Here is a 14,968-nt window from a genome sequence, read left to right on the forward strand (position 1 = left end):
TAGTCAAGTACAGTAAGTAGAGTCCTATATAGTTAAACAAGTCAGTGCTACGTACAAAGTACTGTAACTACCAGGCAGGTAAACATACTACCTACTGCCGCACTTAGCATCTGTGTACAAACAAACAGCATACAATACATCGAAAATGTATATATTGTCATTGTCGGTTGGAAGCCTCATATCCAAAATGGTAACTTTTCACGATTCAAATTCAAAAATAGCAAAAGTAGAAGATCTGCAAGCTCAAAACACGTCTGGGAATTCATGCAGCGTTTCGAGCTTGTGGACCTGCTGCTTTTTATGCTTTTGTGTGTGACGCTGTATGATCAAGTAGAGCATTCATTTACAAAAAAAACAACAACACACCAATAGTTAGAATAAGGAGATAGGAGATACACAGTAACACATATGAGCACAGACAGCTTACAGTATATCTGTGCACTAAAAGGTACATTTAAATGCGCCTTTATCCGATGGCAGAGGAAACCCTGCAAGGCACCAACCTGCTCATCGGTAGCAACTAGGGGTTCAGAGTCTTGCTCAAGGAAACATCAACACTAACTCTGGGGGAGCCCAGGATCGAACTGGGAACCTTTCGTTTGCCGAGCTAGCACTCTAGCCACCACGCTAGATCTGTAAACAGGTGCTGATACAAGAACTAAGGAGTGCTAGTAAGGGGTGTGGTGGATTCTGAAGAGGTGAGGATAAGTTGGGGAGTGAGTCTGCATTCCAGTAATGCTTGGACCGTTGGCCATGATGTCAGGGACAGCCAGCCCAATCTCACTTAAAATAACTGAATATACTGTATTACTAATTGACCACAAGAAGAAAAAAAAAAGCATAAGAAGGATGTGTAACACTGGGAGTAGATTATTGATTTGCACCCTATCAGTATGCAAGTCGGAAGGTGCTGTGTCGACCACACGCTCTCTACTCGCCTGCCGTCGATGCCTGGCTTCTGTACCTGGCTTGTTATTTGTATTATATTCATCTATTTGAGCTACTGTTGTATATTGGATATTACATTATATAGGCCTGTATATCGTCGTTGTCGGGTGAAAACCTTGTATGTCCAAAACCGTTCGGTTTGCATTTATCACTTAAAAAAACGATTTTTAACTAGTGAAAACAGCATGTAGTACGTGGAGTATAAGTGAAAGTATTGGAAATTGAAAATACTCAAGTAAAATACAAGTACCACAAAATTACTTAAGTAAATGTACTTAGTTACTTTACACCACTGAGTCTTACACGAACAGTTGAATGCATAAACAAAACCATTTGCTTTCACAAAAGGCATGTTTTCATTGCAGTTCCGGAATTTTCCCGGCAAAATAAAGAATTATAATTAGCATAACTTGCCGGGAGTTTAGTTTTTTGGGTGTTTTCACATGCCCTCATCGGCAGCAAAAATACTGGTATCGCTCGTTTTCACTGCCATTGTGACGGCATGAAAACCAGGGTTGCCAGATTTTGCGAGAGAAATAAGCAACCAGGTGTACAAAAATAAGCCCCAAAAAGTGATATTATCTAGCCACACGAGCACTTTAAAACTATACGCATCGCCGCATCAGCTACTTGAAAATTGCAAATCTACAAGCTCACAACAAATAAACCGCAACCAGCCACTATCAATACAAGCAACTTTACGGAAATCAAGCCCAGAGTCGCTTATAATTAGCAGACATGGCAACACACGGACTGAAAGACCTGCAAAAAACACACGCGGGCTGAAAGACCTGCAAAAAACAGTCTCCCCAGTTCGGTTTGGTGCGTCTCTTCTCTCTCTCACCCTGAACGCTACAAATGGATTTAACAAAATATTCTTCATGCAACAACACATAAGGTTCAGAAAGGATCGCTCATGCGTTATGCAACCTGTTGGGGGAAATCTCGCTCTTAACAGCGAAACGCTCCCCCCATGCACTTGTGGCTTGTTTAGATTTAGCTTTTTTTTCACGCGTCACTGTAAACGATGGATGACCATGCAGACTCGATGCTCGCTGCTCTGTAAAACACTTTTAATCATGCAACGAGGAGAAACTATTAACTAATGATGCAGCTTTTTGAGTTGGTAAAGATTCCAGCTTTCATCACAACATTACGAGCGCATTGCATCCCGTTCTCCAGACCGGACTTGTATCAAAACCCACACAGTTTAATTAAAAATAGGCTATAGAATACAAATAAGTTTCAACCAACTGGTAAAAAATGAACCTAGCCCAACCCTACCCTCCCCTGCCCCTTCTTTGTATATACTGTTTGTTTTAGACTTACTGTCTTTTTTTTGTTTTGTTTTTCTTTACATATCTACTGCATAGTACTGTGTCTGTCATTCAATGTTATATGCAACCCATTCTCACTCCCTTTGCTTCACCCTCCCGACGCCGTGTCTTTGCTTTCCTTTGCTTCACCCCTGTGAAGTTTTGGGAGTGACTATTGCGTCTAGGGTGCGACGGGGACGGAGAGTTTTTGGACGAGACAGAGTCTTAGTACGCATGCGCCGACAAGTGTTTACTGGAATATTTTTCACTGACGGCCGTCACGGGGAATCGAACCCCGGTCCCTGGATTTGTATCTCCATGCTCTACCGACTGAGCTAACCAGAGTGACTGGGAAGTTCCTTTTTTTTTGTGCTTTTATCTTTGACAAAACGTGGAATGATAACGTAGTCCCTTCTTTGAGCCACATTCGGAGGCGGAAGCAGTCCCCTGGTCAAGATTTACTATTCTGTCCATAACGGCACGTAATTCGGTAACGCGGCTGAGTCGGCTCATGCGTCGTTCCCACCGCTCGTCGCGGCAACTCGGCTCGCTATCGCTCGCCTCGGTGGCGACTCACGGGGGTCATCGGCGCCTGAGACGGCACCGCTCCGTCGTTTATAGTGGCGTGAACGGTAGCGACGGGTGGCTGGTAAACCAAGAAGCCTTCAGTGCGGTATCGAATCCCGCATCAGGAACTACTTTTTTTTCTTTCTTCTTAGACCACACAATGCGTCTAACCCTTGAGACATTAGGCAATCCGTCCGCGTCTATGGTGAGAAGCATTCGGTATTTAAGATCGCGTCGGTTGTATGAAGCATATAGGGGTGAGAACCTGTTGTTATATGAGATACTTCAATGGTTTCCAGTGGAAATAAGCTTAGTCTTTTCATGGATCTCCTTTTACTAGACCTTGTACCAGTGAACTGTACCGTCATGAAACTGTACCTTTTCCTATGCAAACTTCTAATAAAGTCTTCAATCAATCAATCAAACCATGAGCAAGCTCAGAAGGTTCAGAAAGGATCGCTGCATGATGCAACGTGTTGCACTTGTGGGCTTGTAGATTATTAGCTGTGTTTTTTTCTTCTTCACGCGACACCATAAACGATGGATGACCAGAGAAAGAAAGAAATAGACTTCTGCTGTGTTTGTCAATGCGATTCTAGCCTAAATAATTAATCCCCTATTCAAGGTGAAGCTGTAGACCTACTTTATTTCTATATATTCCTTTACATTCAGGTCGTTTTCAATCCCAGATACAATGTTTTAAACTGTTAACTGGCTCCTTTCATGCACCTGGTTGTCAAAAAAACGGAAAATTCACGGCATGCGTTTTCACTGGAGGGAAATTTGTATTGTCACGGTACTTTTATCAAAAATTACTAGGTATTTTCCCATCAAATTTCCGCCCCCAATACTGCCGGGACACAAAATAAGTGGCCGTTTTCACATGGCGTGAATTTCAAAATTGCCGTCATTTTTGAAAAAACTCCCAGAAGTTTTGCTCAGTGAAAACGGGGCTTTATAAGATGCAGTGTGTGTGTGTGTGTGTGTGTGTGTGTGTGTGCGTGCGTGCGTGCGTGCGCGCGCGCGTGTGTGCGTGTGTGGGTGCGTATGTGTGTGTGTGTGTGTACTTACAGTCCGTTGGAAAGTAGGAGCCCGCCTCCACCTTCCAGACGATCTGGCCCCTGTGAGAGCCGTTGACGCCGCGGTTCTTGTAGTCCAGGAAGTTCTCCGACAGAACCTCGTCTGAGGAGTCGAGAGGAGGAACCACCGTCATGGACTACAGCAGTGTTTCTCAAACGTTCACATTTCAAGGCCTCCCCATAACTCTGTCAGTGTACAAATCGAACCAATTGAACCCATTAGGGTTCATAGTAGGGATGGAAATCGGAATCGGACAATATCAAAAATCGGCAGGTATGATATCAAACCGGCCGAATCGGTGACCGGCAGGTCACTGACATGAATACCAGTTTTATGCCAATTGTGTCTATGGCACTGCACAGCATGATGCTCTGGTCCTGTGACTAAAGTAAACATTAGCAAGTAGCAGCCAGTCTACTTAGTGGCAGCCTACAGAATACAGATGGTGCTGATTACCTGTAACCTTTGCAATGTACGGATATATTCCATAATCCTGTGTCAATGTCGTCTCCAAAAAGAAGGGGGGAAAAAAAGCATGCGTCACCTGCTTTCCTCCTGCCTAGTCCAGACGGTCATATTAGACTGGATATTGTCTGTGATTTTGGATATTGTACTATTGTGATTGATTTGGCATTAGTGTTCTTCTAGCTTATTGGTACTCAAATTGAAGTATTTCTTGTAGGCCTACTTGGCCTGAAAAAAAGGGTATTGAAGTAACCCTATTTTCTAGTTCTTAGCTAAATAAATTGGCATCTTGGTACCTTCATAAAACCGGTGGAGGGATCTCCATGTATGGGCATGAAATATATTGTGGGCAGCCATTGTTGTTTTGAAAATGCTGCAGCATGCATCTTCGTCACCGTCTACACATGGACCAATCAGGGAAAGCTTTTTCACTTGTTGTCAGGAAGACTACGTTTGTTGTGCGGACAGCAGTCACTGATTGGCCTCGATCAGAAAATAATCAGTATACTCACTGCCTATACCCGGAAGGCCAGACGTTATACTGGGGAAGGAATGAGTGAGTGAACGCAGTATGACGCCAGGCCCCGCCAGGCTACAAAAACGGACCCATAGCCGACTCACCGATGTATCATTATTTTATGCTTTAACTATTGAAAAATAGCAGATATACAAGCTCACAGCCCGGCACTGAGTGCCGCGCTGCAAGCTTGTAGATCTGCTATTTTTGAAAAATCGTGAAAATTTGAATTTTGACCCGATTCTATAAGTGTCTTTTGAATCCTTCTAAGGTTTTTTGAAAAACCCATGTTTCTATGTCAGCAATCTGGCCAGCCATCGTCAAAGAAAAGGTCCTTTTCACTTAAATGGAGCTCAGTTAGTCTGTTCTTGAGAGACTACTATGTCAGTGGTTCTCAAACGTTTTCATGTGAAGGAACCCCAAAATTATATTTATTTGGCCACGGACCCCCATCTCAAAATATTTAGTTCCAGGGACCACCCAGAAGCAAAATTTGAGTTACAACCGTTCGCTTTGAAAATACACATGTGCACACATTTTCACGACTTTTTCAAAAATAGCAGATCTACCAGCTCGCAGCGCGGCACTCGGTGCCGCACTGTGAGCTTGTATATCTGCTATTTTTCACTGGTCAAAGCAGTCAATAATTCTAGGCCTAAATGGGTTAACATCACCAGATTCTGACTAAAGGGATGTAGGAACAATGAGAAGTGGGACCAATGCCATGGCACCACCAGAAACGGACCCATATAGCCCGACTCACCGACGAGGTACATGCCGATCCAGTCGCCGGCGTCCACCTCCTCCTTGATGTCCCACGTGATCAGCAGCTCCAGCGACTGGCCGATGGTGTAGCGGGAGGAGCTGGCGGTGAGGGTGGAGCGGCTGTCCGAGGACACCAGGTCCGTGTCGCTGGTGGAGCGCGGCAGCGCCAGCAGCAGGGGCTCGCGGTTGAGGCCGCTGAGGGCGTAGCTCTCGGGGCTGTAGCCCAGGCTGGCCCCGCCGCTGTCCTTACAGCGGCCCCGCGTCTGGCTGCTCCGCGTCGGGGACGCCATCGCCGCCAGGCCCAGCAACCTGTTCTGGTACAAGTTCTACACGCACGCACGCACGCACACACACACACACACACACACACTTAATAATCTTCAGCACATTCATTGCTTTTGCTCGTGCGTGTTTGACTCATCCATGGGATGAGGTCATGTTAGATTAAATTAGAGTGCCAGTCAGAATGAGAGTGATGGCGTTACGTGATGTTATAGAATTCTAATAAATGTAATTTTTATTTTGTCCAGAAGGTAACCAGAAGGTCATGTCATTGGGTTAGTCGTGTCAGGGTTTTTTATTCTAGGCTTGAGAACTGTTGAGTGAGTCACTCCTTCACCTGTCAACAGAATGTCATGTCCTTTCTTGTATTATTCCTGACTAAAGCCTTATGTGGATGTTTGTCAACTCGACTCTGATCTATTTTGATGTCTCTCTGAAGTGTATAAGAGAGCTGTATGAACTGTATGCTGGAGTTGGAACCTATGCCACGTTGGTATAGTGTTGCCGCTCGGAGCTCCTTTTTGAATAAACTTTGATTGTGTTTGAACACTTCTCGAAACCTTTCTTTTTCACAGTATATATGTTATGCAGTATCATAGAAATATATAACAGTGATAATAAACAATTGTCATGTTGGACAAAAGTAGATAGAGTCTATGTTTTAAAATAGTAGGCTACTAGATGTGAACCTGACTGTAAGCCTTGAATTAACTGACTTTAAGAGCTTAATTGTTGCAGTGGCACATTTTATACATTGACATGGGACATCATCAGTCAGTATTCTAGTCCCATTATGCAGCCTGGAAAACTGCCAAGAGCCAATTAATCCCTATTTTAAATATAGAGAAAATAGCTGCTCTACGAGCTCATAATGTGTCACGATGCAGTGAGTTATTAGCTTGCGGTGCTCCTATTTTTGCTAGTTTTTTTTACCCTAATCTAATTCTTGCAGATACTTGACATTTCAAATTCTGCTTCTGATGTTTTCATATCTGTCAAACAGGGACCATGAAAACCAAGCCAAGCCATGATGCGACCAAACGATTTCTTCTTCTTTCTACACGGCTGCAGCTTCACAAGGAAGCAGGGCAGCGGCGCCTTCATGCTGTGACTAAACGGCTGCCTCCATATTGGTCTAATAACAGGGGTTTTCAAAGTGGGTGACGGGGCAGCCAAATTTTTCACAGATGTAGCCCAGGGCATGCTCTAATGATTTAGCTAGGGCGCCCAAGTCTGCAACATTCGGGGTCGCCACAGCGGCCAGATCAAGTTGGGCTCCCATCAACTATCAATACAGGAGGAAAATACCCAGAAAAACACTTTTTTCTGGGTATTTAAGTAGCATGTGAGGGGTCTAACTAGGGGTTTGTCATGATGCTGAATCCATTGCAAGCATTTGTTTTGCACAATAAAGCGCGAAATATCCCTAACGCCCCCGACTACCCTGGGGTGCCGTGGACGGCAGTCCAGGGGTGCCGCGAGATAATTTGATAATATTTGGAATTCATTTTGACACTTGAAAAAATATTGAGTATGATTTTAAACTTTATTAAGTTATTTTCAGTCAGTTCGAACCAAAATGGCTATTATCTCAACGTTATCCTCGCAACATAATCACTAAAATATCGTCACTGTCGGGGAGAAACCTCGTAACTCCAAGTTTCAAAAGTGTACGTCTTTTGGTAAAGCAAAGCCCTGCTTCATCATACAAGACTGTCGCACAAAACTAGTGAAAACAGCCGATCTACAAGCACACAACGCCTCGCGATGCGAGCCGTTGTGTGCTTGTAGATCTGCTGTTTTCACTTGTTTAGTACATTTTATAGATGATAAATACAAAACGAACGGTTTTGGACATACAAGGTTTCCACCCGACAACGACGATATGCTATAAATATAAGGTGCTTGGAGTGAAAATTATAATGTAGGGGTGCCTCGGATTAAAGAAAATATTTTTGGGGTGCCCTGAGACAAAAAAGTTTGGGAACCCCTGGTCTAATAACAGGGCAGTTCAATATGTAAAAAGATTGACCTAGCAATGTGGCCATTATCCGTGTCTCCAGCTCTCTCCCACAACATAAGTTCTGTCTTAACCCAAATAGTGCGGAAAAACAGAGCAAGCTGCTGGTGTAAGGCAGTGGTCCTCAACCTTTTCAGTGTCGCGACCCCCCAAACTAATCCTATTTGAACTTCGGAGCCCCCCCCCCCCCCACACACACACACACTCTGACAAGTACTTGGAGTTGTAGGAATTGAGGCGTTACATTTTAGTTTGACTCAGTTCCACAGATTAATATTGTGAAAATAGCTGGTCAGCTATTTTCTAAATGTACTGTATGCCTCTTTCTTATATTGTTTGACAATTTGGCCAATGTTTGACCAGTTTTTTTGATTACTTATTTTCAACGCAGTAATGGTCTTATTTGTATTTATTTATTGTATTTTAGTGGTAATAAAAAAAGGTACTTGTCACTTTAGAAATGCCAGATAACCTATAAATACACTCATACTTTATGTCGGTTTGTTTACTGTTGAGTGAGAAAACAATGTTGCATATTAACTCATCCGATGCCAGGAATCTCCACTAGAGGGCGCCCAATGGCCAGAGAATCCACCATAGACATACGCTGTATATGCACAAGCCGTGCGCAGCCATGACGCGCCTGAACACTTTCCTTTGTGTCATGAACAGGAACAGGATGAAGTTAGCTTGAAGTTAGCTATTGGCTACCAAGCATTTTAGAAGCCCTATTTTCGTCGATTTAGCCGTGATTAAACCTTGCGCACCTCATGGATATGCATGGAACAGACAAAATGAGCTCTAAAGATCCTGGATTGCATTGGAGTGGACGGCAAATATCGGCGGCGCGACGCTCTCGCGGGCCGATGTAAACAGATCGCGGCCGGCTCGAAAATTTAGCCTGGTGCTTCGGTAAGGCCTCTGGATGTTTTTTTTTTTTTATAAAAAGCCGAACTAGTTCGGGATAGGCACCCCGAACGATAAAAAGGCCGAAATAAAGCCGAACTAGTTCGGGATAGGCACAGTAAGAGTTAAGCAAATCCGGGTGACGCCCACGCATCATTGGGGGACCCCCCTGGGGGTCCCGACCCACAGGTTGAGAACCACTGGCTTATAGTAGATGGTGGTATAACATTTTATCCTTTATATCGTCACTGTCAAGGGGGGGGGGATCATGGCACCCGATCTTTAACTGATACCAGAAACAGACGCATAGCTCGTCTCACCGACGAGGTACATGCCGATCCAGTCGCCGATCTACATGCACACAACGCAATGGCCAGAGAATCCACCATAGACATACGCTGTATATGCACAAGCCGTGCGCAGCCATGACGCGCCTGAACACTTTCCTTTGTGTCATGAACAGGAACAGGAGGAAGTTAGCTTGAAGTTAGCTATTGGCTACCAAGCATTTTAGAAGCCCTATTTTCGTCGATTTAGCCGTGATTAAACCTTGCGCACCTCATGGATATGCATGGAACAGAGAAAATGAGCTCTAAAGATCCTGGATTGCATTGGAGTGGACGGCAAATATCGGCGGCGCGACGCTCTCGCGGGCCGATGTAAACAGATCGCGGCCGGCGGCCGGCTCGAAAATTTAGCCTGGTGCTTCGGTAAGGCCTCTGGATGTTTTTTTTTTTTAATAAAAAGCCGAACTAGTTCGGGATAGGCACCCCGAACGATAAAAAGGCAGAAATAAAGCCGAACTAGTTCGGGATAGGCACAGTAAGAGTTAAGCAAATCCGGGTGACACCCACGCATCATTGGGGGACCCCCCTGGGGGTCCCGACCCACAGGTTGAGAACCACTGGCTTATAGTAGATGGTGGTATAACATTTTATCCTTTATATCGTCACTGTCGGGCAGGGGGGGGGGGGGGGGGGGGGGGGATCATGGCACCCGATCTTTAACTGATACCAGAAACAGACGCATAGCTCGTCTCACCGACGAGGTACATGCCGATCCAGTCGCCGATCTACATGCACACAACGCCTCGCACCGCACTATTTTCACTAGTTTTAAATCATTTTAAAACGAAAAGGTTTTGGACAAACAAGATTACAACAATATGTCACAACCTGTTACAAAGAAAACAACAATAACAGTGTTATATTAACACAAGAACGGGTCTACTGCTAGCGTCAAGGTTACCAGCAGCTCAAGCGGCAGGTAGATAGCTTGTCTCGTCATAAGATATATACTGGTACGTGCTGTAGCCACGAACCTTTGCCACACAACCGTTAAAGCAATCATACACCCACTCACACACAGCAGCAAACACAGAGAGTCTGAGACATGCGTGAATGCACACATGGCACCGCAGCACCATGTGAGAGTATAATGTAATGTAAAAGGACAGCCAGACAGACAGTAGCGAAGCGTAGCGCTGTGGGGGAGGGGTGACACCGATGGAGCATGCTGGCAAACGCACTAACGTTACTGTGGCATTGATAAATAAGAAATTCACACTAAATATAAAATAAAAGAAATATAGAACTTCACTAGAATATAAAAGAATATAGAATCCAGAGACGATGAGGTAGGAGTTTGCAGCATTTATTCAGGCAGGCATCAAAACAAAGTCCAGGAATGGCATAAATCAAGTATAAAGGACACAGCAGAGACTAGGACAGGGTCCTAAGCACTGACCTCACTTCACGGCAGCCAGGCTAAAAAAAGTCCTAATGTCAATTTACAGTCACCTTAAAGCTATACTGTGTAAGTTGCTCAACTTGTGGTCAGTAGCTCTGTAGCAAACCTCGGTCGCGTCCGCGTCTTCCGGCCGTTTTTCGGTTCTCACACCCCCGCGTCTGCCCCCACCTCGCCGAGATCTATCTTTTGAGGGGTCCCTGGTTGCTGTGCGTTCAGCCATTCCGGAGATACACTCCTTCACCCATGCTTCACCATGCACCCGAGTATAGAGACACACGGGAGACTACAAATATGGCCGCCCTAGCGACCCCACTCCAAGATGCGCTGTGATTGGCCGGCAGTGTATAACCCTCGCTGTGATTGGCCGGTAGTGTGATGACGCAATTTTGCCGCGAAAACCGGTCCCCGGTAGGGATCATAGAAAACATATAAAGAGAAGGCTTTAGAAGCTGAAAATAACGGAGTGGGGGTTCTAAAACTTTATCGATTTAACAGTTAGGACAATTTTAAGATTTGTTTTATAAAAAAAGTTACATGGTATAACGTTAAAGCTATACTGTGTAAGTTGCTCAACTAGTGGTCTGTAGCAGTATAGCAAACCGCGGTCGCGTCTGCTTTTTTCTGCCGTTTTTCGCCGCGGACCGGGCCTTCAGACCACCGCATCCATAGAGGTCTTTCGTGTCCCTCTACGAGCAGCGGTTGGGGAGTTACATGCTAGACTTCTAGACCAGCGTAAACAAAGCTGTTGAAGCAAGCTATTTCCTGAAAAGACGCAAAATGCACTGTAAGGTAGTGTATCATGTGTGTATGATCTGCGATGTGATTGGCCAACGTATACACAACGTATACAGATGATGCAGATTACATCATTTTGCCGCGAAATTCTACCCCCCTCACGGCTCATAGAAAACATATAAAGAGAAGGCTTCAGATCAGAAGCTGAAAATAACGGAGTGGCTGTTCTAAAACTTTAGCGATTTAACAGTTAGGACAATTTTAAGATTTGTTTTATAAAAAAAGTTACATGGTATAACTTTAAATCCAATAGGAATACACAAGTCATAGCCTTTGTTCACACAGGAGGCAAGACGTTGATCAAAGGACACAGGGAGACAACAATAGATCACAAGAAGTTAATCCTACATCAAAGGACTGAATCTGGTAGATCAACGTTACTGTATATAGGTGTGATCTCCTCAGGACACAGATCTCAATCAACATCATTACAGACGGTGACAGCTGTTCTGTTGTAGGCTAGTTCAAATATTAACAAACTATAGTTTTACAGTTCAGATCTTACCGTGTATAATAGCATATTAATATAAAACAAAATACTACATGCTTAAACCTATTTTATCAGGCATGCTGAGTGTTTTTTATCTCTTTTTCTCCCCACCCACCTTCTGCATCTAGAATTTTGAGGTTGTATAGCCGCCTTATGTTTCCATGGTGTTAACCCATTTAGAACGGGTACACATTATTGTGTATCATTATTTCATGCTTTAACTATTGAAAAATAGCAGATATACAAGCTCACAGCGCAAGCTTGTAGATCTGCTATTTTTTTAAATCGTGAAAATTAGAATTTTGACCGGATTCTATAAGTGTCTTTTGAATCCTTCTAACGTTTTTTTAAAAACCTGTGTTTCTATGTCAGCAATCTGGCCAGCCATCGTCAAAGAAAAGGTCCTTTTTACTTAAATGGAGCTCAGTTAGTCTGTTCTTGAGAGACTACTATGTCAGTGGTTCTCAAACATTTTTTCATGTGAAGGACCCCCAAAACGATATGTATTTGCCCACGGACCCCCATTTAAACATATTTAGTTCCAGGGACCACCCAGAAGCAAAATTTGAGTTACAAACGTTCACTTTGAAAACACATTTATTCAAAGATTTGCACACATTTTCACGACTTTTTCAAAAATAGCAGATCTACAAGCTCGCAGCGTGGCACTCGGTGCCGTGCTGTGAGCTTGTATATCTGCTATTTTTCACTGGTTAAAGCATTCAATAATTCTAGGCCTAAATGGGTAAATCAAAACACTTCCTAATATTTATAATATTCAATGTGACATCGTCTGAGTCATCTCCATCACACAGCCCTGGTTCAGAAGGATCCAACGAATAACGTTACATTATATTTCATATCAAGGTCCATTATTTATTCAGCACTTGAGCCACGGACCACCATTTGATGAGATTTAGCCTCTCAGACCCCAAACGTCGATTATTTTGTTATCGTTGGATAGGATTTCGTCCACAGTTCCATGCTGTATTGAGGTTGGTGCCGTAGGAGAGATACCGGTAACTGGCAAAATATTGATCGAAATAACAATTCTTCTACATTCTCTAATTGTGTAGACTTCTTATACTTTAAAGGTGTATTCAGTGATAATGAAAGTGGCCGGGGTGTCATCTTGTCCCTTACTGGCCTTACAGCATGGAAATGTTTACTTTTTTATGATTTTTTTTTTTACACCATTATAATGTTCTCGTTTTGATTATTAGACCCAATCACTGAATATTGGTAGGCCTACGTCTCCAGCTTCAGGATATGTATGATACTGATTTACTACGAGACTGTGGCATTTTATGAGTTCAGTAGTTTACAATCAAGGCATTTAGCAGACATTCTTAATTCAGAGCGACTGTGGTTCTCAAAACTTTTATTTTGACCATCATAACTAAACATCATAACATAACTACGGGCCATACTCTACCCTGATTGGACGAGGAAAACCTCATCTAGCTATGCTCGTAACACGGGCCATGATGGAAGTCCTTATATGGTCAGCACACATTCTAGTTAGGAGAATGAATGTAAAATGTACCAATTATATTTGTATTTGAATGAAATACAATCACTGAATATACCTTTAACCTCTTGAACCCCATTGCCCCCGCCGGCGGGGGCAAGAGGTGTTGACCTCTGAACAGCTGTCAATAAATGTCAATAAATCAATAGAGACCAAATCAAACTACAATTTCTTTGTTGATTATTGTTACAGTGGTCCTACAGCATAGTAATCAGCTGCCATTGTACTTTTCATCCATACATTACTCATATTACAGTATTATTACTACTTCCTATTATTACTGTTCCTAGTTTTTATCATTTTTCACCCTATACTTTAACATTACTAATATTACAGCACTACACTCACTAAAACATCTGTAGAGTTACATAGTTTGGAATATATCCATACAATTTTGCCTATCAATTGATGACACCTTGGTGAACAATTTCTCTATTCACTATATATGTTTTCAATGAGGTCTTGAAGCTCATTCACTATTCAGAAGGCACAATTTCCATAGGCGGAGGTCTTTTTCAATCATCCTTTCCTTGGTAAGTGATCACAGCAGGACAATTTGGTAAGAGAAATGTGATGTTTTACACTGCATTTGTGAATTTTCAGGGGTTAGCTGACATTTGGTGAGTCAAGAGTAGCCACAATCATGGTGGTTTTGTGTCCACAACTGTTCCAATTTGGGCATACATTTTAGGAGGATTTTTCCCCTGGACCCCCCTGGGAGTTAAGAGGTTAAGTAATGCCAATTTTTAACAATAATCCGTAAAATGAAACCACAAGGACCATGGAATGAAAGGGTCCATTTGGTTTTGTTTTACACTCTCAAGGGTTAAAGATCTAATAAGGGTCCATTTGGTTACCAACTCTTCCATCATTTAGCTGGGACCACCTGTAGTCCAGGCGTTTCGGTATTTTGATGGAATCGTGCACTTTATGAAAGAAGCATGAAATTTGGCACACAGTTAGAACATGCCATATGGAACATTTTTGGCTATAGGGCCATCGCAGATTTGTCTTGGGAAACTTGTGGGAGCCAATCAAAGTTGGGCTCTCATAGACTTTACTATAGAGTAAAATAATACAAAAAATAAATATGCTTTAAGTAGCATGTGAGGGGTCAAACTAGGTGTTTTTCGGGATTCTGAATCCAATGCAAACATTTGTTTTGCAAGAAAAACATTCCTTGGGCTAAAAACGGACCCCATAAAACTATGGTTTAGTGATGAGTCATCACTTTTCACAGATAGATACCTTTATTATAGATACCTTTCACAGTTTTGTGGCGGCCGTTTCTCGGAAAGGAATGTTTTTCGTGCAAAACAAATAATTGCATTGGATTCAGAATCCCGAAAAACACCTAGTTTGACCCCTCACATGCTACTTAAAGCATATTATTTTTTGTATTATTTTACTCTATAGTAAAGTCTATGAGAGCCCAACTTTGATTGGCTCCCACAAGTTTCCCAAGACAAATCTGCGATGCCCCTATAGCCAAAAATGTTCCATATGGCATGTTCTAACTGTGTGCCAAATGTCATGC

The 14,968-nt window shown here is 43.0% G+C and overlaps 1 protein-coding gene across 1 annotated transcript in view; it reads right to left on the reverse strand.

Annotated features, from left to right (window-relative positions):
- The window catches only part of hecw1a (HECT, C2 and WW domain containing E3 ubiquitin protein ligase 1a), a gene marked incomplete at both ends in the record, with an annotated part of 258,365 nt that overhangs the window by 231,405 nt on the left and 11,992 nt on the right, over window positions 1–14,968 (reverse strand). The window contains 2 exons of the mRNA XM_080751651.1: window positions 3,903–4,013; window positions 5,657–5,984. Coding sequence (XP_080607777.1) covers window positions 3,903–4,013; window positions 5,657–5,984 — 439 coding nt within the window. The remainder of the gene's footprint in view (window positions 1–3,902; window positions 4,014–5,656; window positions 5,985–14,968) is intronic.

This window comes from Nannobrachium achirus, assembly GCF_963921795.1.
Source record: "Nannobrachium achirus genome assembly, chromosome: 21".
In the NCBI taxonomy this organism is placed as follows: domain Eukaryota; kingdom Metazoa; phylum Chordata; class Actinopteri; order Myctophiformes; family Myctophidae; genus Nannobrachium; species Nannobrachium achirus.